General features: G+C 46.0%; 2 protein-coding genes across 3 annotated transcripts in view; both read left to right on the plus strand.

Moving 5' to 3' along the window:
- Positions 1–8,372: 8,372 nt before the first annotated feature.
- Positions 8,373–9,317, plus strand: gsx2 (GS homeobox 2; the record flags this gene model as incomplete). Its single annotated transcript, XM_079740513.1, has 2 exons — positions 8,373–8,748; positions 8,968–9,317. The coding sequence occupies 2 exons, from the start codon at positions 8,373–8,375 to the stop codon at positions 9,315–9,317; spliced, it is 726 nt and encodes a 241-aa protein (XP_079596639.1).
- Positions 9,318–15,218: 5,901 nt separating this feature from the next.
- Positions 15,219–25,000, plus strand: part of pdgfra (platelet-derived growth factor receptor, alpha polypeptide) — a 25,608-nt gene continuing 15,826 nt past the window's right edge. Inside the window, exons 1-11 of one of the 2 annotated variants that reach the window (XM_079740390.1) lie at positions 15,219–15,378; positions 17,797–17,879; positions 17,985–18,272; positions 18,447–18,716; positions 19,564–19,700; positions 21,795–21,957; positions 22,135–22,327; positions 22,508–22,623; positions 22,740–23,036; positions 23,611–23,889; positions 24,256–24,386. In XM_079740390.1, the coding sequence (XP_079596516.1) occupies positions 17,822–17,879; positions 17,985–18,272; positions 18,447–18,716; positions 19,564–19,700; positions 21,795–21,957; positions 22,135–22,327; positions 22,508–22,623; positions 22,740–23,036; positions 23,611–23,889; positions 24,256–24,386 (1,932 nt within the window). In that variant the 5' untranslated portion in view covers positions 15,219–15,378; positions 17,797–17,821. The remainder of the gene's footprint in view (positions 15,379–17,796; positions 17,880–17,984; positions 18,273–18,446; positions 18,717–19,563; positions 19,701–21,794; positions 21,958–22,134; positions 22,328–22,507; positions 22,624–22,739; positions 23,037–23,610; positions 23,890–24,255; positions 24,387–25,000) is intronic. The other variant, XM_079740391.1, reaches the window with a different exon arrangement.

Consider the following 25,000-nt stretch of genomic DNA (forward strand, 5'->3'; position numbering starts at 1 on the left):
GCACATGCATAAACACACATTCTCCACGCACACATAGACACACGCACACGGCAGGTGCAGTAAAGCCTGTGCACGTGCAGACACATCAACACGCTTCACTTGATGCTTCATGATTCACTGCAACAGGCAGGTGAGGGAGGGGGTGAGTTAGGGTGTAAGTGGGAGGAGGGTTATAAGCACTGCCGTCTGCATACAAATCGACCCCAGCCCGTCCTCCCTCTCTCTCTCATCCCAAACACACACACACACACACACACACACACACACACACACACACACACACACCGACAGCCGACAGACCATTTGTGTGTGTTTAGGGGCTAGATCAGGCAGGGGATGATGCTCAGTCATGACCTCGTCTGTCTAAGGATGAGTTTGGCTGCAGCTGTCCCAACCGCCTCGGCTAACGTTTAACTCGCGAAATATGTGGGAAAACGATGTATTTGGAGCACTTGTTTGAAGGGTAAAAAACACTGGTTTAAACTGGATGTGTAACACTTGTTTGATTTCTTTGTTTCTCTGCTCTGCAGCAAGTCCTGGGAATGCTGCGGTAGATCCTTTTTAAAACATTTTTTGATCAATAAAGTTGTGACATTTATTTTTTGTATTAACTGAGGAGTAAGCAATAATGGAAGATTGATTCAAACTTTGTGTATTAAGTACTCAACTTGTATCAGAACACAAGAATATATACATTTTGATAGGGTGGATTCTAAACCGATATATTCTGGGAAAGTAGCTTCTGTCGATTCTATGAGATAATGTAAACAAGTAACGCTATGTTCTGTCTTTGATCTCCCGAGCACGCTCGGAGAGAAGAACATTCTCGAAGCAGCTGCCCACCGAGGGCCAGTTCCTTCATATGATGTCATCAACGAGCCGGGCAAACAAAGATGTGCCTGTCGGATAATAATAATCAGCCCAGAGTTCACAGCACTTCACCAGCAGTGCCAATGGATAATAGAGTGTAGGGTTAGGGTAAGGTTAGTGTGTGTGTTTGGTGCCTGCTCCCCAATCCAATCCCCATGGGTTTATCTTATTTACATAATTGATTTATGTATGGGTTCAACTAAACATGAATGTTCATATCATTTATTTATTATTTATCAATTATTATTTATTAGTTTATTTATTTATTTATTTATCTATTTGATGCAAACTCAATTTTTAGCAGTTTTCAAATGGGAATCCTGGTATGCCTTCATAAAAATATGTTTATTCATTTATTTTAGATAAATAGAATTACAAAAGGATGCATTTAATTCTCTGTCCTATTGATCTACAATTAAAATGAAATCGTATATACTACTCAACACTACTAAAATGGTAAGGCCTACTGATTGCGACGGGTGATGTAGGAGCATGCCACCTCATGCCCTTGCTCTACGTTCTTCTGTTTTACTGGATCGCCAACTCTGCCTTGCTCTGCTGTAAGTAACCAAGAGCTCAAATGTCTTTCGCATAACGGACAACAAATGATGCGGATAAATGCTGGATGTCAGAGCAATGGTGTGTGCTCTTGTGTGTGTGAGAAAATCTCAAGCTAGGGGTTACCGAGACAGGCCGGCTGCCTATGAAGAGATACAAGGACGATAATGTGCCAAGAAAGTGACAGTAAACGAACCCCAAGCTTTTGTCATTAGAGGGGAATAGGAGCGCAGGAAGAGGAGACTATTCGAGACTGAAAAATAAATATAAAATGGCTGTACGCCTAAGTGCCAACGGCTTTGAGGATAATACGGTACAGAGGAAGATGGGAATAATCGGCTCGCTCTTCATCAACTTAACAAGCTCCGAGTTTTGATGCGCCGTTTCACATGCCGCTGACACGTCGAATTTTCCCCGACATTTTCAGTAAAGTCTCACGCTGATCGTAATGTTTGGGAAAGTTATTCGTATGTGGGGGTGGGGGGAGGTTCTGCAATATACAGGCAGTTGTGGGGGGGGGGGGGGGTGTTCTACAGTATACAGGAAGTTGTATGGGGGGGGGTGTTCTACAGTATACAGGAAGTTGCAGTGTGTGTCGGAGGCGTGTCAACCCTAACTAGCTGGAAAAAATATCTCCATAAAAAACACTGAAGTCCAAAATTCACACCTAATCCCAGGGGAGGGCCGTTGATTTGGACAATAAATCTTAAAGGTTCTTTGTTTATTTCATCTGGTTTAAGGTCTTCGGAGTGCCCACCTGCTCCTCTATATCTTTGCATCGAGAAAAAGCAGCATTTGAGAAAAATCAAAATAAATAATGTTAATTTAAATGGCTGCAATGGTCGGGCTGTTGGTTTAGTGGGATGCAGATTACGGCGGGCGCTGGTTTAAAGAGGTGGTTCACTAAGAACAGCCCAGGACAAAAGAGAGAGAGCCGGGCCACACATTCCAGCCCCATTCCGCTTCAGCACACAAGCTCAATCCCTCGGATTTCCCCTTTCAACGCTCCGAAATGGCGACTGTGTCACCTTCTCTTAGCAGAGAGAGAGAGAGAGAGAGAGAGAGAGAGAGAGAGAGAAGAGTCCTCTCTCTCTCGCTCTCTCTTGTGTGTCTCACAGGAAGTCATATTCTCTGTGTTGGAGAGGACGGGAGGGATGAGAACCTGTCACATTAAGGCCTCACCGCAGGGGGCTTGGACCACCGCACCATTTATAGAAACAACTCTATTAAATGACTGATTAGCTGCTCTGTGTGTGTTTGAGGGGATGGGGGGGGGGGGGACTGTGTGTGTGTGTGTGTGTGTGTGTGTGTGTGTGTGTGTGAGAGAGAGCATGACAATAGGCTTTTACAGGTACATTTCTACTATGTACTGTGACTGCAAGGTAGCAAGCGGGTTGTTCTGTGGAAACATTATGACATCTATGAAAAACAAAATAACTATGGTCATTATTTATTTCACTTACATTCACCATTCATCCAACCATTCAGTGAACTAACAAAGCATGTTACTGAAAAAATAATAAAAGGTAATAAAATGGGTTGAAATTATAAAGACATCCATAGAATATAAAAGGCTGACATCATGTCATAAGACGCAAGGTAACTAAACTATCCCACGCATGGCCTGGGTTCCCTGGGTGTCCCCGTTTGCGTAATTCCTACCCCTTGTTAAATACTGATTATGTTCAGCTGTGTTCTTGTCATTAAGATCCTTGTCCCTTGTTCTCAGCTTGTTTTGCTTCGGTCTGTGTGTATGCATGTGTAATGGCCTCACAAACAGATCATTTTGGTTTAACTGCCTTCTCATCAATTTAAGCGTAATATGCTTTTGTTAATCCTTCCTCTCAAATGTATCTCTGTGATTCAGATTTGTTTTGTTTCTTGTTCTTGTGTTGTTGTTTCCCTTGATAAGCGGTTTGCTTTAGTATTTTTGTATGAAAAGCTGTATGTAAATAAAGCTTGACTGATTGATTCTGGTAGGACTAGGGTGTCCAGTTGAAAGGTCTCCAGCCCTCTAAGAAGAGTCTTCCCATGTCTTAACCAGATTCAAATCATGTAAATGTTGTCCATCAATTGGCCGACCATTAGCAGAACCAACTCCAACCCAACTCCCAGCCCCCTCCCCATCGCCCTGTCCGAAAAGCGTTCGGAACAGACAAAGACTGATGAAGACTCTTATTAAACAACTCTAGATCTGAGGTCTATTTGTCAGCTCAAGCAAGAAGAGATTGAGATAAGGGCTGGTTTAGAGGGGAGGAAGGGGGGGGCGTCTCGTTTAGCAGGCCTGTAATGTTATCTGCTTATTCTGTCGGAAATAACAGAGCAGGCTCCGGAGTGGGCCGAGGCCTAACCCTAATAAGCTATATTAATAATAACAACAATAATAGTGAGGAAAAACACCCCACTTCAGCCGCAGCGACAACACGCCACAGCCATCGACCACCGTTTAAATCGTTTCCTACACTCCTTCATTGTGTGCGCTATTAAGAAGAGTGCAGACGTGTGTGCATATGTAAGTGTGTGAGTGTGTGTGTATGTGTGTGTGTGTGTGAGTGTGTATGTGTGTGTGTGTGTGTGTGTGTGTGTGTGTGTGTGTGTGAGTGTGTGTGTGTGTGTGTGTGTGTGTGTGTGTGTGTGTGTGTGTGTGAGAGAGCGTTTGTGGGGACATCCAGACGCTCCTCAGCACACTCTTCAGTCTGGAGTGTCTGGGCTGAGAGATGGTGTGTGTGTGTGTGTGTGTGTGTGTGTGTGTGTGTGTGTGTGTGTTTTCTGTGTGGGTGCATGTGTGCTTGTGTGTGTTTGTGCATATGTGTGTGTCTGTATGTTAGTGTGTTTGTTTGTGTGTGTGTGTGTGTGTGTGTGTGTGTGTGTGTGTGTGTGTGTGTGTGTGTGTGTGTGTGTGTGTGTGTGTGCGCGTGTGTGTGTGAGACAAACACTCTCTCGCTCTAATTAGAGGGAGCCGGGTGCAGGTTGGCTCTATAGGCTGTCCACAGGGCCGGCGCAGCCTTTGTCTCCCGGGGCCCTTGTCTTTGGCCCCCAGGAGCCCACGGCTACTTCTCTAAAGGACTAAAAGACAACAAGACTCACTACGCTGTTGTCCGTCCTCGGACAGAGAAAACAGTTCAGCGTTTTGTGCTTGTTCCCCTAATTCCATTCTAACCAGAGAGAGATTCTAGTTTTATTTCCAAGAGGGGAAAACCAGAGAATACTAATGCTCAAGAGATTACTAATTCAGTAGGTGTTTTTATTCTCCAGTAGCTGTTTGTTGAGATGTAAACGTTGCATCATGGATCTTAAACAGGAGTGGGGGAGGGGGGTTGAAGGGACCAAATCAACGTGCTGTGACTCGCCGCGGTCTTTTGTTTACTTCGCTAAGTCGTCACGGCGCCTTACCGCGGAATTATTTTCAACTCATTTTTGCATAGAAATCTAATTATTCACTGTGATATAAATTAGATTCCACATTCAGGGGGCTGGGGGGGGGGGGGGGGGGGGGGGGGAGCCTGTGTGTGGACCCCTGACTCTTGCAGGGTCCATTCAGACCGCCAACCTCTTTCTCTCCCTCTCTCTCTCCCTCTCTCTCTCTTTTCTCCGGACACCCCCGAGATGGAGAGTGGCCACTGCAGCTGCTATTCAGCGCTGAACAGATAATTGTTAATGAAAAGTCATTGCGGTGGTATTATGTTGTCCACGGGATCATTGTTCACGTCCCCCTCCGTCGGCCATTGAAGAACCAGAGCAGGGAGGACCAGAGTGTTTCCTTTGAGTTTTGGTATTCAAGATGTGTTGCCTGGTAACTGATAAAGGGGGCAAATCATGCACTGTATTGGCCAAGATGGGCTGCAGACTGGCCCCTGGGCCACAATGGCACGTTTGTAAAAAGGCGTTGAAACAAGTTAATGACGCTTGTTCAACAGAGCCGTAATGGTCTTCTTCACGGTGGACTACGGCCTGAGAAGGCGGCTGAATGAGGGGAGCTCGCATAAGGATCACGCTCTGACACGGTGGTGTGTGTTTAGCGCACACTCACATGTAGATTCACAGACACATGCATGAATACACACATACACATGCATGTAGACACACATACACATGTAGATTCAGACACACACACATGCATGATTACAACAACACACAGACAAAGAATTAAACACATAGACACACGCACATGTCGATTCACGCACACACAAACACACACATGTAAATTGAAATACCCAATACGACTCTCACACACGTATGTATATTCACACGCACACACACGCACACACACGTAGATTTACATGCACACAAAACACATACACACATATGTAGATTTAGATACACATGTAGACACACACACATGGATTTACACACCCATAAACACTACCATATGTAGATTTACAAAAACGCACATGTAGATTCACACACACAAACACGTGAATTTACCTATACATGTGGAAACACACACACGAAGATTCACATACACAAACAAACACTTTTTTCTCTGAAATACAAACTTTAAATGCCAAAGTACACAATAATATACACACTCTGGAAGACATGCTCCTGCCAAATTACAACCTATTAGGTAATACTGATATGAAGATATTACCAATCTTAAATATTAATCAGTTATGTCAACGTATGTTTTATTTTATTGATATTTGTACAAATCATTATTCAGAATAAATTAATTGTTTGCTGTTAAACCAGTAGTACGTTTTATAATGGACCCATTTGTTGAGCGGGCTTCCTAGCCGAAGCTCACAAAAGTGTACAGTCCCGTCAACCCGAGCAGAAGAAAGAGAATCAAAAGATTTCCCTCCCCTAAATGGTCTTATTTTCCCCTTGAATTATGAAAGTAAGGGTAAGGTAACAGTCTGTGCTCGGTACCCGACGGACTAATGCTTCCTAAATCCTTCCACGTGCCTCTACTAGTCCCTGCAATTAGGCCTCATTAAAGCCTCATGAAGAGCCTCGTTTGGCGGATTACTTAATTGACAGAAATTGTATCGTGCAGTCCTATTATGGAAAAATTATATTAGACGTAGGACGGTGTGATGAGGGCGCGCGCCGTGCATCATTCCGCATGGGTTGCTTCTCTCTCTCTCTCTCTCTCTCTCTCTCTCTCTCTTCTCTTACACACACACACACACACACACACACACACACACACACACACACACACATACACACAACCTCTCTCTCTCTGTCTGTCTCGCTTTCGGAACAGTTATTCGCACCATAACAGCTCAGCGCGTCTCACTGTCAAGCGCCGTGTTCATGTTATTAGAACAATTACACTCTCTGTGACAGCCCTGTTTGTCTGCAGCATCACTAGAGAGCGAGCAGCTCTCCTGCATAACAAGCACTTAAACTCTCATGAGTACACCGGTCGTGGTATCGGCATGTTTGCCACTCAGGGAAAATATTTAAAAGTGTTGGTTTTTAATATTAAAATCATCAAAAAGTCGATCCATTATCAAAATGAGTCTGAAGTGAATTCAAGGAAGTGTAGTGAAGTGCCTGAGGAAGATTGAGGTGACAAATAATTAGTGTGCTACTTTTTAGGCCTCAGAACAGCCAAAAGATAAGATGCAAGCCCACCTAATCGTTTAGCACCTCAAACTTTGCACCTTAACATTTTTTTTGCAAAAGCTGCAGACGGCGCGCGCTCCGGTGCCCCCCCTTCCCCCCAGCCACCGTCTGAAGGCTCGAGGCGTTACTTAACAGATGAAAGCAGCGCGCGGACCGACTGGTGACCCGTCCGCGGATCAAACCCACTAATTATTGTCACAAGACGCGGGATTAACGCATATCTGGAATAGCTGCGTGTTTACCGTTCGCAGACTCACCCATAATAAACACTTTCTAATGGTTTGCTAATCGCTATCAAATAGCAGAAACTCGGACTCAGCCGCAGTTCATAATTCTTTAATTGCTCGGTGGTGTGAAACCTAAACTTAAGCGTGATTAGCTACGTCTTTAATTGGTCCGCTAATTGGTCACCTGGGCGATCTGGTATACGTGAAATGCAGGAAGGTTTAGGATAGGACATAAGACATTTTGATGAAAAAGAAAAAGAAAGGAAAAGATCTTCCGGGAATTAAGTAGAATCTGTGGAATACTTGGGCCTAATAAATATATATATATTTAATATAATTATATATTGACCTATCTTCTATACAATATCTTCTTTGTGAGGCTGTGCACTCTAAAGGTCATTTGATTTCATGATTAACTGGTCTACTTGTCTAAAACCAGTCTTAATAATTCTCATGATGGTTAATGCACATGGCTCATCCATTCCACTTTTTCTATCCTAGGCTAGGTATTGTGGGCTCATGGTTTTGTATATGTCGGACATGTATGTATACATGTGTTGTGTTGTGTGTATGTATGCTGGCTGCTGGAACACCTACATTTCTCAGCTGAGATGAATAAAGTATATCTTATCTTATCCTATCTTACGGTGGAAGTTTTTATAATAAATGTACAAATATTTATTACATTGAAATAACCTTTTACGAGACTTATTTTAACTAATCCATAAATGGTTTATATGTTTTTTCCTCTTTGTATTTTATTAGCCTGTATATTATATTCATACTTAATGCTTGGCCAAAATAAAGTTTTTTAATAAACCTTAAATGTGTCCAGCAATACTTTGCCAGACTCCACCAGTGCCCTTGCTTGTGGAGTTAAAGCCGCTAATCTAAAAATTGAGAGTTGGGGGGACGTCACGTGGTGTGGGTCGTCCGGCTGCGTAAACCCTCGGAGACGGGAACGCACGTGGATGACGCTGAAGGGCCAGCCCTCCTCGAGGTCCCCTTTTGTTGAGCCGTCAACATAAGCACCTTTTCACATCCCGAGGCGCTCACAGAAAACCTCTATCCTTTTGCGCGAGGACCGAAATACACACAACTCATCCCCAGCGCCAACACAACACACACACCACCATCACCATGTCGAGGTCCTTCTACGTCGACTCTTTGATCATCAAGGATACCGTGCGCCCCGCACCGGTGGAGCATCCGGTGCGAGACTTCCTCATCCCCGTCAGCATGCATTCCACGAGCATGCTGGGTGTCAGCGCGCCCGTCTGCCCGTCTAGGAAGAGTGGGACCTTCTGCGTGTGTCCCATGTGCGTCACGTCCCACATCCACTCATCGCGCAGCGGCATCCCCGGTCTTAAAAGTCAGTTTCCCGGCGCGGAGGCACAGTACTGCCACAGGATTGGCCACCATCCGTCCTCCGCTCTTACGCACCCGGGACAGACACCTGTCTGCACTCCCACCTACAGCGTCACAGATCCCCGGAGGTACCACTGCCTCTCCATAGGTAAGAAGATTTTCCAAAGTTGACCCTAATTCCAAACTTTAAAAAAATGAATTGCCTTGTTTAGATTTTGTTTTTTACATTTTGAAAGTGAATCAAACTTTGGGGATGTTTTACGCAAAATTACGCAAAACATAATTTAGTGTCCGTTTTATAGTGTTATGTTTACAATGTTTCCATCGTGAAGGCAAACCCTTAATGTTTCAATGTTTCTGTCCACAGCCGCGTCCGAGAGCAGCCACATCCAGAACGGCAAGAGGATGCGCACGGCGTTCACGAGCACGCAGCTTCTGGAGCTGGAGCGCGAGTTTTCTACCAACATGTATCTCTCGAGACTGCGCAGAATCGAGATCGCCACCTATTTGAGCTTGTCGGAGAAGCAGGTGAAGATCTGGTTCCAGAACCGCAGGGTGAAGCACAAGAAGGAAGGCAAGGGCACCCAGAGGGGTGTCCACGGGGGCTGCAAGTGCGCCAGCAGCAGCACCCACACAGACTACCCGAGGTCGGAGGACGAGGGGTCCCTGTCCCCGGCCTCCACCTCGGAGGAGAAGGAGGAGGTGTCCCCGATCTGATAGCCGGGATAGATTCACTCTTGGCAGCACTTAGTGACAATTCCCCCCGTGTATCCTCCTTGGAGCGTTATAAAGAAAAAAACACTGCGTCCACCCCATCTCCGCGCCCCATGAACTTGCTGCGTTAACTAAAATAAAGAGTACAACTATTTGTAGTTGTACGAGTTGTGTACACGTTTCCCGTGGCCCTACTGTACACCAGTGCACTGTTTATCCGTTTGAAATGTATCACGTGTGTATATTAAATACCCAAGATGAAGTACCTGCCTGCCTGCCCACCCGCCGTGTTTTAAACCTTGACTGGAGACACACCTGAGCTGTATCGCGAGATCTGCCCGAGCATCCAACTGGCAAATGTGAGATATTAACGGAATCCCACGCGCGTCATCAGTGAGGTTGTGTGGTGCAATGCAACCCATGGTAATAGAATAGTCCTTTTGTGAATTTGTAAAATATGTATATTTATTTAAATAAAAACTTGTGTGTTCATACCTTTACATTGCGTTTTGCACTGCACGATTTTTCTTTAATTTGAATGATAAATGATGCAAATATACAATATACAAAAACAGTTTTCCTTTAGAAAGTGGGTAGTAAAACCGTTTATCTTTTTAACCTCTATCATCATCACTCTCTATATCTATCTATCGGTTATCTGTTCATCTATCAATCTATTTATCTAAACCATAGATATCAATTATATATCTATCTTCCTATCCATACTATCAATAATTCAACATGTCTTATCTAAGTATATACCATACATTTAAAAAATGTAAGACATTTCTGTAAGCTTCGATGAAAGTGGTTTAAAAAAAGTAATTCATTATTTGTATTATTATTATTATTATTATTATTATTATTATTATTATTATTATTATTATTATTATTATTATTATTATTATTCCTTAAATTCTTTTAAAGTCCAGAAGTATTTAAATATGAGCTGATCCTATGATCTCCAGGAGATATATAAGCCTATGTATCCTATAATAAGTAGTCCAATAGCATTTTCCTTCTCACTTAAAAGTGTCGTTTCAAAACATCAGTCGATTTATTTAACATTCATGTGACACCTGACGTTTCATATATCTTACGTTTAGACCGACTTGATCTTTAAGGGTAGTAATAATTTGTCCGCGTATATGGGCCATTTGAATGTGAAACGAGTGTATAAAAGCTTTATGACGACTATAGTTGTAGGCCTGGGTTCTCCTGAATCCTGACCACAAAAGGCTACCCGATCGCGCCCCTGGTGCACGGCCAATAGCCCATTAATGTTCGCTTTTCAAGAGATTTTGGTTGTCCAAAGCGAGTTTAATTGCGGTTTCGGTCCCACGTTGGTTGATTATTTCTTCAGAACCACAGAACAAGGATATATAGAACTGTGCAAAGGCTTTGACATGTTAGATTGTGCTGCCTTGGGACTCGTATTTAGCCCGGGACCCCCGACGGCTCTGGGCTCACAGGGCTTTGAAGAGGCAGCCCCGGGGTTCCTCCGAGTCCCAGAGAACGATTTAGTCACTGTTTCATTAGGCCCTATTTGAACCTTTCAACTTATGGTAAATTAAGGGGGCATGGCGAGAAAAATGGAATAGACTCCAAGGAGGGATTACGTAGGAGGGGCCATTGGAAATTAGCTAACGGTTAATTTAACGCGTTTCTGTCAAAGTTTGGGATACATTCCTAATTGAGAGGGGAAGCAGGTGAAGTCTTAGTCCAGCGTGGACCTATTCATGGCGGGAATAAATGGTGCCTATTCACGTCCCGCTGGTGATCATATATTATTGGGCGAAAGCCACCTAATGAATATATATTGTAGTTCTTATTAATCGAATTAAACGTCACCACCTCGCAGGTGTGCACGTGAAAGACCAGCAGAACAATTAAAAACGCTTCAACAATGGAGTTGGTGAAAGTAAAAAAAAAAGTTTAAAAAAAACAGCCCCCCCCCCCCCCTAACCCTTACCCCCTTTCCATGGACCCACTGGCAGTGACCCCGAGCCGCCGGGGCACCGAATATAGACAGAGGCTTCTTTTCTTGTCGAATCCACCCGGCCCATACCGAGAATGGGGCGAATTGAACTGTCTTATCTCCAAGATCCATATAGCCAGGGAGTCCAACAGTTCAGGTGAGGGCTTTTCGGCACGTAGCCTATATAATTTGACAGTTGCCGTGAGGGTCCGTTAATACCTAGACTCCATGATCAATACATTCTGCAGATCGACATCACTCCGGAGAGGTCGGGCCATGGCTATTCCATTGAAAGTGTGGCAATTACGCATGACAAAGGACAATTAATAAGCGCGCGCCTTTCAGACTATTGCAGCTGCTGTTTCATGGGGAGAAGCGCTCAAGTGCCAATGTGGAAAAGAGAGGGAGGGATAGGGTGAGAGAGAGAGAGAGAGAGAGAGAGAGAGAGAGAGAGAGAGAGAGAGAGATGGGGAGAGGCGGAGGGGGGGAGAGAACCCCTGGTTCGGTAATGAAACTACAAGCGACATTTTCTCCTCAACTTCGACATGCCCTGACGTCTAAATCCGTCATGAATCCTTAACTCATTCTGTGCTTTATTCATGGGGGGGGGGGGGGGGGGGAATTAATCTGGACACGCGCCCCTTTACCCTGTCTTTCACCCGACTCCTGGGAGCCGGTTAAACACGACATAACACGACACGACATAACACTCAGATTTTATGGTCTCCCTAAGTTCCGCCCACTTGTTGAATTCCTGGTTGTTTAACAAACACCTGCAATGGGCGTCATGATACCGACGTTCCGTACCTGGATTTGAATCATTTTAAACCTATTTTATTTTAAAGTATTGTATCACAGACTAATTTTTTGTAGAACAAAGTTGACAATCAGTTATGGAATGGGAAATTATATTGTAGCATATCTTGATCATCTCTGAATTCGCTTTTAAACATTTAGGCTAAAAGTAGACTAAACTTGAATGCATTGGCGGTTTTCATTGACATTTATTTTTATCGATTAGATTATAAACATTAGGGAATCGGAAAGCTTACAGAAGCAATCCTTTAAATTCGTTTAATCCTTTTGAGACAAGTCTCAGGATAAATATCCAGCTTATTGCCAGCTTGTACTGTTTGCTATTAAGACACTCTCAACCGACTGCTAGTTTGGGCTGTATTTTTTTAGATATGATATTTGGAGACCCTTGGAATTTGTGACATCACGGCAAGTTTTATGGATCTCCCCGGAGCAGCGGAGCTCTGCAGCGCTGAGGCGCGGGGGAGGCGGCGGTCGTCGGGGCTGGATTCAGCACGCCGGACAGCTCCTCTGGGAACCGTCCCTAACCTCCTCCTCGGGTCCGTTGCAATTCAGTTGTCCATTGGTCACTCCACGCACATTGACGTCACAACTCTTCATGGCCAATCACAGACCACCCGGTGACCACATTTCTTTACAGAAAGTTCTCATTGAGTTGTCAACAGCTGAAACGATTATTCCTGAATTTGAACGCCATTGTTCAGGTATTGCCAAACCCTAATTCTCCTTCATGACTTGTCTCAGTACTGTTTGAAATTAAACCCTACTGACTCCTTAATGATCTGTATCTGTACTCACAGTCTAACCCCTATACCTGCTCCTTAATGATCTGTCTCTGTACTCACTTTCGAACCCCTACCTGCTCCTTAATGGCCTGTCTTTGTTTTAACTATCCAACCACTGTCCTGCTTCTCAATGATCTGTCTCTGTATATACTGCCTAACCCCTGCTCTTTAACAACCTGTCTCTGTATATACCTTCTAACCCCTACCTGCTCCTCAAAAATCTGTTTCTATACAAACTATCTGACCCTATGCTTCTTAATGACCTGTCTCTGTGCATACTGTCTAACCCCTACCTGCTTCTTAATTACTTGTCTCTGTACATACTGCCTAAACCCTACCTGCTTCGTAATGACCTGTTTCTGTATATACTGTTTAACCCATACCTGCTCCTCAATGACCTGTTTCTATGCGACCTATCTGACCCATACATGCTCCTTAATGATACGTCCATACTATAGACATATCATTAAGAAGCAGAGGTAAGACAATATAGAGTCTATACTGTCTAACCTCTTCCTGCTTCTTAATGACCTGTCTCTGTATATACGACCCCTACCTGCTCCTCAATGACCATTCTCTATACTCACTATCTGACCCATACATGCTTCTTAATGATCAGTATTTGTACTGTCTAACCCTACCTGCTCCTCAATGACCCGTCTCTGTATCCACTGTCCAAACCTTTTCTGCTCCTGACATTCCTGTCTCTGCATTCAGTGTCTACCCCATATATGCGCTTTCATGATCTGTCTGTTTTCACTTTCTGACTTATACATGCATGCTCTGTAGGGTTGATCATTTTTTGCAGTTGACGGTTACATTTCTTTAGGCTAAGAATCTGTTCTATAGATCTTGATTTTTTTTTGTGGGAGTCATCTTTGAAGTCAATATAAAGCCTATGCATTGCGAATTTACAGAGGAATACCCATGTTCTATTGTGCTATGTTGCGCCCCCTGGTGGCCAAAGAGAGTCATACTTTAGGTCCACTATTGGCTGTGGACGTATATATTTAACGCAACACGCCCGAGCATTGAAGTGTCACTTGATACAAAGAGAGGATATAAAGTGTATGCCTCACGTTGAATCCCCTTTAATTAAGCGGAAGCGGCTATCTTTTGTTTCTTTGTTCTCGCGAGGCTTTTTCCCTTCATAATTATTGTTATTGTCTGTTTTATGACTCTTCAACACGTCAATACATGTCTTGACTTCCATCGAATATAGCGTGAAGGCGTGGATATAGTTACCATTTCGCGTGTCCTTACATTAGTGGCTGAAGAGCACCACACAAAAAGAGAAACCCTGAAAAAGCCTGCAGGCTGACGGTTGGGCTTAACGGCTAAAGTTAGAGGTCCTTTGTTTGGAGAACAAGGGACGCTGTTCTTTTCGCGCTTGCTCCGAGGAAACATGTGGAAGTGATTGTGCCTATCGGCTGGAGCGCTGTTTCTCGGGCTGCCAAGCGCTGAGCCTCCGGGGTGAACCTCGCTCGGATACCCCGCTTCACTGCCCCGAGATAGGTGACTCCTAATGAGCCATTATTCTGCCCACCCCTCGGTCCGACAGGTCAACCCCGGGCTAAGAGATCTGGGGACTTATTGAATAGTAGACGGTCTATGTGGCTAAACAGCTGACACACCTGCACCAACACGTAAGGGACCGTGCGCACACGTACACGTACACGTACACACACACACACACACACACACACACACACACACACACACACACACACACGCACACAAGCACACACACACCCTCTCTCGCATCACCAGTAGATATAAGGTGGTGTTGGAGCGCCCTCTATGAGTTTGTAGATATCTTTGTGGTTTTAAAAAAACACGCTTTTCACATCATGTGGCCTGCAGGCGAAAAACGAATACTTAGGTATGCATATTTGGAGGAAACGTTAAAAGAGAATAGCGCTTTTCGATTGGCAAGATAGATATTCATGTTAGGGTTGTTTAATAAGGGCCAATCAAACTTCATCATGGGCTTAAAACTAAAGATTGTTACCCAGAAAAATTCTTAGTTGAAAAATAAAGGGAAAACACATCTGTAGGGAAATAAATACAACAAATGTTAATCTAATTTCAAACGACCAACTCGAAACGCTGCTGTTACTTTTTCTGAACGAGACTCTTATTTTGAAGGGAAGCTCTGCGCTTGATGGGAGTAGAGGAGGAGAGGAGGGGGGCATTTCCTGCGAGTTATTTACTTTGAGCCAGATGATTAGTTTTTTTTCGGGGGGGAGGAGGAGTATGGACTGTAACATTGAATCAATTACAGGTCGCTGTAGCCCAGGCGCATTCAGAAACGCGGCTGTGGAAGTGGACGGAGCGGCGCACATATGCTCGCTCTGCCGGCGAACAAACCACTTCTCCGGACACATACTGCACCTTGGACCGGTCCCTCCTGGAGCCTTTACGCTCCCGATGCGCATTGGATGTAATTAATCGAAAGGAATATAAAACCCTGGGATTGTAAAAGGTAATAGAATGGTTTGAATCTTGATCATCACCACTTGAGATAATTTAATGTAGTAACAAATGTAAGCTGTGTTGGCGCCCATTAATTGAGGGTGTGGGACTTGTTTTTTTTTAATGTCAATTAAAAAAATAAATTATACCAAAATAAAACAAACTTAACCTCATAAAATAGATTTAGTTAAATTACCACCACTTAAAATAACAAAGCGTTTTATTCAATCATTTGGAACCAGTTGAAAATCTGGTTGATTCCCTGCAAAAAAAGTTATTCGTCCCATGGAACTGGACCTGGGATGCCCACTCCGTTTCAGTTTCTGCAACACGTTATCGGGCGATAGGGATGATAGGAATTCTTGCTTATCGTCCACCATATGGTCTCACCTCCGGGGGCCTAGCGGGCAGACGTGGCTCCCTTGGCTGGATGAAAGTGCTTCTTTTCGGCCTCACAGCTGGAGGTGTCACCTCGCGGACTGGAGCGCTATTGTGGAGATGCCTGACACTTAATGGAAAACACATTGGAGAAAACCTATTCCTTTTTTTCCTACCCATTTTTTCTTCGCCTGCACATGGAATGCTTTAAAAAGGAATATCTGCATCGCAATGATTCGAGGCTGCGGAACAGAAAGTGGCAATGAGGAACAAAATTTTTGCATATGGGCAAACTGCGTTCTTCCAGAGGCACAACTTTTGAAGCACTATACCGATGGATACAGGACAAACGGCACGCGTATAGCGTAACTATATATTTAGTATCTTCATTCTGCTGTTACAATTGACTTATTTTGTAATCGTCCAGAGGCGCCTCAAAAAAAAGTCAAGAGTCAAAGGTTTTAATGAGTGAGGGCTCATTAGGGGTCCGCTCCCCCGCTGTGTGGGAAAGACATGGCTCAGAAGAGAAGATTGATGATCATCTATAATCAATTAATCGATTCAGTACACACATGTGTGTGCCTGCTATTAAGCAATTGGACATCGTATTTTGTGCAAAATCAGAATAGGAGAGAGTATAGAGTAGACAGTGGGGCCACATTCCTTCAGTCTAGGGCACGAGCCTAGACGAACAGAGCGACATGGAGACTGGGAATGACTTTTCGCTGAAATCTCATTTCGAAATGATGTGCTTGCAAAGAGTTGTGTTGACACCCTGGCCAAAGACGGTTTGCAATGTCTGGAGATTCCCAAGCGAATAATACTTTGTTGTGTAAGCGCGCGCGAGTGTGTGTTTGTGCGCGCGCGCTCGCGCGTGGAGGGCGTCCACTAATTATACTCTTGCTAAACCCAGGTTGGCACGGTAATTAGCCTGTCCTGTCTCGGATGAACTGAAGCCACAAAACACTTTGTCAGGGAAAACGGTTTATGGAAGTATTTTGAAAAAGGCCCATTGTTCGATGGATTTCCCATCAAATCCATATTGGACAAAGCGCACAAGAGACATTGTGTTATGATTTCAAAGAAGAAAGGAAAATAAAAGACATGAAAACAGAGGTGTGGAGAGATTGTTTCAACTTTAGGGTTATGGTTATAAAGCAAGAGTTGAAAAGGCAGTTGGGGAAGTTTGGATGAACTCTTACAGCAGTGTGCTACCCACTTATCCAGTGTGCTGGCTGGGTTGTTTCGCTCTTATTCATTTGATGGAAGCCAGGGTCACAACATCCCGGACAGATAACAGATAAATGAGCGTCCCTGGACATCATCTATGGTCAAACGGACCATGATGGAACCAATTCGATGTGTTTGTTGTTGTTTTAGAGAAATTCGATTTAAATTGAAAACGAGATACACTTTATATATTGGCCCTTGTTTTTCTGCGTGAATGCAATCCCCTTCAGCAGACCATATCTTAAAGAAATGATGTAGCCTATATAGGTAGGCTACTATAAATGTTATTAGCATTTATAGTATAGATATTTGTATTTATAGTACAGATAGTATAGAGGTCCACTATCGATCATGATAGTTCATGTTGAAACCGTTTTTTGCTGAAGCAATTCAGTTGGCCAATTCTTGTTTGAAATTTACAGAAAAGGACTGTAAAAAAAACTATGCGGAGACGAAACCGGCTCGACGCAGTCATAAAGCGGACTATGTCGCCACCTAGCGGCCAATGTTTGAGGAGCATACCCAGCAGGACTGGAATTTAGCGTCATTCAAAAAAAAAAAAAAGTTCAGTCCATCTGCCTATCCTGAATAATCCCCAGACGTGCAGCCAGAAATCAACGCCCTTATACTCAAAATCACACAGAAACACCCCAACTTTTACTGAAAACCTGCCTCACAACACATAACTGAATATTAACCCTATATAGTGTTTTAAATGGAAATATCAATGTGGTTGGATGAGCTTGGAATCCGTCACATAAACTATAGGACTCAAGTGTTTACGGGACCCATGAGTGAGACATGTGCTTTTCATTTACAGGACGACCCAACAACTAACAACGGTCATGGCCGGAATGAAGAGATTCCTTACATTTGGAGTTGTCTTGCTGAGCGTTATATCAGGTAAGGGCACAATATTTAGAGATGAACTAAATCGCTTTTTAAATCGTACGTTTATTACGTTTATTTTGCTTGTTGCACATTTTCATCCAACGTATCCTTTTGCAGCTTCCTGCGGACGCTCCACGCCGACCATCGATTCCCAAGAAGAAGATTTCGTTCTCTCGCCTCTCTCCACGTTCAACATCAGCTGCATAGGCGAGAACGTGATCTGGGCCGAGCCTCTGCCAGGAAACACCTTCGTCTTCCCGGGCTCCGGCTCGTCAACGCTCGTCATCTACAACGCGTCCGTGGAGCACACGGGACCCTACACCTGTAAGAACCAAAACCCCGACGCCCAACCCGATGACGAGGACGAAGGACTATACGAGGCCGGCATTTACGTTTTTGTCGCAGGTGAAGAATAATTGTCACGCGATTTCATTTTATTGGTTCAACTAGAGTTGTATTTTATTTGGAATACACATGGGAATAGTTTTTGTTAATGGGAGGAGGTTCTTGTGTGGCAAAGTTCTGGATGTTGGCGTTCCGAGCTGGTGCTTCATCGTTTGATCGTCATTCCACGTCCAGACCCAGAGGTCCCGTTCGTCCCGGAGGAAGCGGAGAACTTCATGGGGTTACCGACCTTCGGCAACAGCGTCGTCATCCCCTGCCGCGTCTCGAACCCCTACTCTCACGTGACGCTGAATGTAGTCCCCGGTGGCCTGGAGATACCCGCTCCCTACGACAGCAAAATTGGCTTCTTCGGCAGCATGCCGGTGGGCCAGTACCGGTGCGAGACCACCGCGGCGGACGGCCGCACGGTCCACAGCGAGACGTACACCGTGGGGAACCTCAAAGGTGAATTTGACGTTTGCCTTTTTTATTTTTATTTTTTTCCTACCTCCATCATGGAATTAGTCTGCAAATATTAAAGAGCTCATATATGTTTTGATCATAGTTGACTTATTCACAAGTTTGACTGGAGAAGAGCTTTGACCTTGGTAAAGTGTGGCTGAGGGACCTTTTCCCTTACCAAAGTAAAAGCTCCCAACCGCAGGAAAACCAAACTGCGGTAGAAGGTGTCGCATTGTGACTTCATAGCCCAGACTTTAAAGCGAGTCTAAGGAGACTAGTAAGGAAGTTCTGGACATTCTGGACACAGCTTGTAACAGTCATTTCTTGCGTTGACCAATCAGAGAGCTCAATGATGATCTAAGGTGTGACATCATGTCATTATCACCGTGGGAGATGACCACATGGGTAACATGCCGGGCATGTGTGTGTATGTGCACACGCACACATGTGATAATGTAATGATGCTAGAAACACATTTGTAAGAAAAAGAGAGCGAGATAATGGTAAAGAGAAATAGAGAGAGGGACAAAGAGAGAGAGAGAGAGAGAGAGAGAGAGAGAGAGAGAGAGAGAGAGAGAAAGAGAGAGAGTGAAATAGGAGAGAAATAATATATGAAGAAAGAGAAGCAGAGAGAGTGAGTGAAGGAAAGACAGAGAGAGAACTGAGGTCATGGTTGTGGTCAATAGAGAGATGACTGCTTACATCTGTCTGGCTTTGTGTGTGTGTGTGTGTGTGTGTGTGTGTGTGTGTGTGTGTGTGTGTGTGTGTGTGTGTGTGTGTGTGTGTGTGTGTGTGTGTGTGTGTGTGTGTGTGTGTGTGTGTGTGTGTGTGTGTGTGTGTGTGTGTGCAGAAGAAGAGAGTGAGGACTTCCACGTGGAGGTGATTGCCAGTGAAGAGGCGGTCAGGGCCGGCCAGCCCTTCAACATCACCTGTGTGGCCCCTGAGGGCCCCCTCTATGTGCAGAACTGGCTCCACCCCAGGAGACAGGTACTGAAGAACAGCCTCCATGTCTGTCACTATGTCTCTCTCTCTATTGCGCTCCCCCTCTTTCTCTCTCTCTCTCCATCTCTCTCCCTCCATCTTTCTTCATTTCTCTCTCTCTCTTTCTCTCACACATACAGATTTCTATCTCCACCTCCACTCACTCTCTCCCTCTCTTTCCCTCTCTTTATCTCTCTCTCACACACAAATAAATATACCTCCACCTCACTCAGTCTCTCTCTTACTCTCTCTCACTCACTATCACAGACACACACACACACACACACACATACATACACACACTCTCTCACTCCCACACACTAACACACCCACACTCTATCTTTGAAGCATTGCTTTTTTCAGCTCTTTAACGTTTCCCGGCAATTTTCTGCTGACTTCAGTGGCAGTCTTCTCTCAGTTTAATGTCCTCTGCTTGGCCCCTGACTTCCACACAGCAGAGAGTCTTTCTCGACATTCACTGTAGCACGGAAACGCTCTATTTAACGGCGGAGAAAGAAAGTTGTACTTTTGTCTTCTTTTACTTGTACAATCATTTGGAGCCAAACTGGGCGGTGTTTGAAGTCGGAGAGAGTTAGCCTTAAGCTGTTAGCTGTTAGCTGTTAGCCATTGACCATTAGTGGTCTTGGACAGCGGCGGGAGAGGAAGCAAGAAGTGCTCAACAAGGGGAGCAGCAGCCGCCAGGACCATTAGACGAGGCAGAGCAGTTAAACCAAACCTCCCGAACCCCCAGCCAGATGAAGAGCAGAGTAGAGGAGAGGAGAGGGAAGGAAGGGAGAGGAGATGAGAGGAGAGAAGTGGAGGGGAGAGGAGAGGGGAGAGGAGGGGAGGGGAGAGGAGAGGGGAGGGGGCAAGAGAGAGGGGAGGAGAGGAGAGAAGTGGAGGGGAGAGGAGAGGGGAGAGGAGGGGAGGGGAGAGGAGAGGGGAGGGGGCAAGAGAGAGGGGAGGAGAGAAGTGGAGGGGAGAGGAGAGGGGAGAGGAGGGGAGGGGAGAGGAGAGGGGAGGGGGCAAGAGAGAGGGGAGGAGAGGAGAGAAGTGGAGGGGAGAGGAGAGGGGAGAGGAGGGAAGGGGAGAGGAGAGGGGAGGGGGCAAGAGAGAGGGGAGGAGAGGAGAGGGGGGGAGAGATGGGAGGTTAAAACATCAGCACAACTGACCTGAAGACAGGAGCTGCCTCAAAAGGAAAACACAGACTGTAAATCGCGTGCCCGACCTTGTCTTGTCCAGAGCAGATATATGCCCCACTTTAGGATGACCCCCCCCCCCCAATCCCGCAGAAACAGTGTGGTCCTAGACATGTTCTAGATTAGCTTCAGACATGTCAGACTTTATTTCCAATAATGTGTCTGTGTCTGTGTGTGGTGCATGTGTGAAGTATGGTGTGTGTGTGTGTGTGTGTGTGTCTCTGGTGTCCGATATGTGTGTTATGTGTGTGTGCTACAATGTGCGTGTGCAGGTCCATAATCCTCGTAGCACATTGTGCTACAAAGCGTCTGTTTTAGTGGGAATCCTGCAAGCCTTTTTCCAGAGGCGCTGAGTTAAATCCCAGCTCCTCTGACGACTGCATGGGCTCTATGCTGCAATTACAGGACTTTAAAAGGCCCTGGGATCCTGATTTATACCCTGGGCCCTGCAAGTGTTTTACCGATCAACTCCCTCACCAGCATTCTGCTGGTGAGGGCTCTCTGAAGGCTCTCTGAAGACAAGACATAGGATGACATACCTGTAAAATGGAAAACCACCAAGAGACACAGAGCTGAATATCAGCTTACCATGACACGCTGAAAGCTAGGCTGTCGTCAGTATACCTTAACCTTACCGAAGCCTGATGTTTATGTATCTTCCTCCTCTCTCATCTCCCACTCCTCTCCTCCTCTCATCCTCCTCTCCTCCCCTCTTCCTCGCCTCCCTTCCTCTCCCTTCCTCTCACCTCCTCTCCTTCCCTCTTCCTTGCCTCACCTCCTCCTCTCCTCCTCTCACCTCCTCTCTCCTCCTCTCCTGCCCTCTTCCTCACCTCCCTTTCTCTCCCTTCCTCTCACCTCCTCTCCTTTCCTCTTCCTTGCCTCACCTCCTCCTCTCCTCCAGGCTGCGGACGCCGTCCAGTCGAAGCACACCTCCCCAGACTCAGTGGCGTACACCCTGAGCGTGGGGGGGGCCAGCTTGCAGGACAGCGGCGTGTACGAGTGTTCAGTGATGCACGTCAACAGCGGCCAGACAAGGGTCAACAGCGTGGCCATCACCGTATTCGGTAAGGAAGGAGGTCTCGCTCTTCTGATTGCAGATTGGCCGATCCTGATTGTTATGTCATTTATTTATATTGTCTTTATTTATTCATTTATTTTCCTTGCAATCCCAAAAAGAATGTTGTTCTTTCTCTCTCCCTACCTTCCCTCCCCCTCCTCTCCCCCTCTCTCCCGGGCCGTAGAGGAGACCTCGTTCGTAGCGCTGGACCACAGTGGGATCAGCACCCTGGAGGAGGTGTCCCTGCTGGAGCAGACAGAGTTCACCATCCTCCTGGACGCCTTCCCAGCCCCCAAGGTGTCATGGCAACGGGACGGAGCTGCCATGCCAGAGAACTACTACCTGTCCACCAAAACCAGCCACATCTCAGGAAACCGGTGAGCAGAGGGGGAAAAGATCTCATCTATCGATTCACTTTATTTATATTGCCCATTAAGCACAGATGCAACTCTAGGCTTTAACATAAACTACTACTGATGGCTCAACTAAACTTTATGTCTCCACTAAACGAAAAGTATATGATATTGGTCTATAATATATTATGTGTAACACGGCAGGTACGAAAGTGTTGTGACGCTTCGGCACCCTCTAGAGAAGGACAGCGGTAACTACAGCATCACAGCGCTCAGTGGAGACCATTCGGCCCACTTCTCCTTCATGCTCAGGGTCAAAGGTAAGCCGGAGGAGGATGGATGGATGAATGGAAACATAGATTGATGGATAGAGAGATGGATGTTGGATGTTAGTATAGCAGAAACGCGTGACTGACCACCAGCACGGCCCTCTCAGCCCCCAGTAGTTCGGTGGGCTTCCTGCAGGACGCTGCCCCGATGCTGGACCCCGACCGGGAGGACATGATCATACCCCTCCATACCTCCTTCAGCCTGACCTGCCGCGGCCACTCCCCGCTCTACTGGAGCATGCCCTTTGACCTCCCCGAGCAGACCCAGGCGGACAGCAGCGGCCTCTTCGTCTCGGCCATCACCGTGGAAGCTGCCATCGCCCACCACACGGGCCGCTACAGCTGTCACTATGCCAACGCCCCAGAGGACGACGAGCCAACCAGCATCTATATCTACGTACCAGGTACCCGTCTGTCTGTGTGTCTGTCAGTCTCTTCGTACCGGGTACCCGTCTTGTCTGTCTGTCTGTCTTTCCCTTCGTACCAGGTACCCGTCCGTCTGTCCGTCTTTCAGTCTCTTCGTACCAGGTACCCGTCCGTCTGTCTGTCTTTCAATCTCTTCGTACCGGATACCCGTCTTATCTGTCTGTCTGTCTTTCCCTTCGTACCAGGTACCCGTCCGTCTGTCTGTCTGTCAGTCTCTTCGTACCATGTACCTGTCTGTCTGTCTGTCCGTCTGTCTGTCTGCCTGTCTCTTCATACCTGCCTGTCTTTCTGTCTGTCTGTCTGTCTTTCCCTTCGTACCAGGTACCCGTCCGTCTGTCCGTCTTTCAGTCTCTTCGTACCAGGTACCTGTCTTGTCTGTCTGTCCGTCTGTGTGTCTCTTCGCACCTGCCTGTCTGTCTGGCCGTCTGTCTGTCTCTTCATACCAGGTACACCGTCCTTCTATCTGACTGTCTTGTCTGCCTGGCTAACTACCTAGCAAAACCCGCTTTTAGCCAGCTGGTCTCTGATTGGCTGGAGTGCTGTTGCCCACAGACCCAGAGGTGCCCTTCCTGCCCCTGTCCCTGCTGTCCTTCGGGAACCACATGGTGTCGGAGCCCAAGGAGATGGCCATCCAGTGCATGGTGTCAGACCCGGAGGCCAACGTGACGCTGTTCGACGTGTACACCCAGCGGCCGGTGGCCAGCACGTACGACAGCCGGCGCGGCGCCATGGGCGTGTTCCCCGCCGGCACGTACGCCTGCAGGGCGCTCATCAACGGGCAGGAGCACATCAGCCAAGAGTACATCGTCCACGGATTCCCCCCCGGGACAGGTGTGTGTGTGTGTGTTTGTCTCTGTGTGTGCGTGTGTGTGTGTGTGTGTGTGTGTGTGTGTGTGTGTGTGTGTGTGTGTGTGTGTGTGTGTGTGTTTGTGGTCCTGTGTCTGTGTGTGTTTTTGTGTGTGTGTGTCATGGCGCGCACACCTTTCAACAGCGATAAGGGCGTGCAACTTTTACATGTGAATCTGGGGTGTCCACTGATGACTTACATGTTGGGGGGGGGGGAGTCTGGACGGGTGCATGCATGTCCTGACTGTGGACGGGTGCATGCATGTCCCGACAAGATCATTTCAAACCAACGGAGTGCATGTGGCTGGAGAGCTGGTGGCTGAACCATGACTCTCCCGTGTGTTTTCCCAGGCACCTCTGACCTCCACGTGGAGCTCAAGGCCCAGAGGACCGCCCTGCTGGTGGGGGAGACCCTCAACATCAGCTGCATAGCCCACGGACCGAACCTCCTGGAGGACCACTGGAAATACCCCGGGAAGCTGGTGAGACAACGATCCGACCCAAAACCACCACCACCACCACACTTCTAACTGATACTTATTGTATGAGAGACCCCCCCCCTAACCCACCAATACCCGCTAGCGTTCCCTTAAAGTCAACATGGAGAGCGGAATCTGTCTTTATCCTCCTGGCAGCTTTTTACTCTGAACACAGAGTTTGTTTGTGGTTCGTGACACCAAGTCGGAAGCGAAGAATAGCATCCGAACCACGAACAACACTGTTAGGGCATTCTCTTTTAAATGCTTCCTCTATCTCCAATACTTATAGTGTAGGCCCAAAGCAAAGTGTGCAATCTATTCTACCCTAAACTTAGAATAGCTTTAAAATGGCTTGGAGTTAACGTAACTTAACCTTACTTAACAGAACTTAACTCTAGCTAACTTAACAGAACTTAACGTTATTTCCCTTTCAGTGTTATTCAACATATTTGATCTACAATTATTCTAGCATAATTTTACTTAAACCTACATTATGTAACGTTTCACTCTAGCCATCGCTTTCAAATGAATATTTTTCCAGCATTTTTCTCATTTAACATTTATTTTGGATTGATATTCCTTATTCTTCAAAACTCAACCCAGTGGCTTATGTTTAT

Source organism: Pollachius pollachius, assembly GCF_949987615.1.
Source record: "Pollachius pollachius genome assembly, chromosome: 7".
NCBI classification, from domain to species: Eukaryota; Metazoa; Chordata; class Actinopteri; order Gadiformes; family Gadidae; genus Pollachius; species Pollachius pollachius.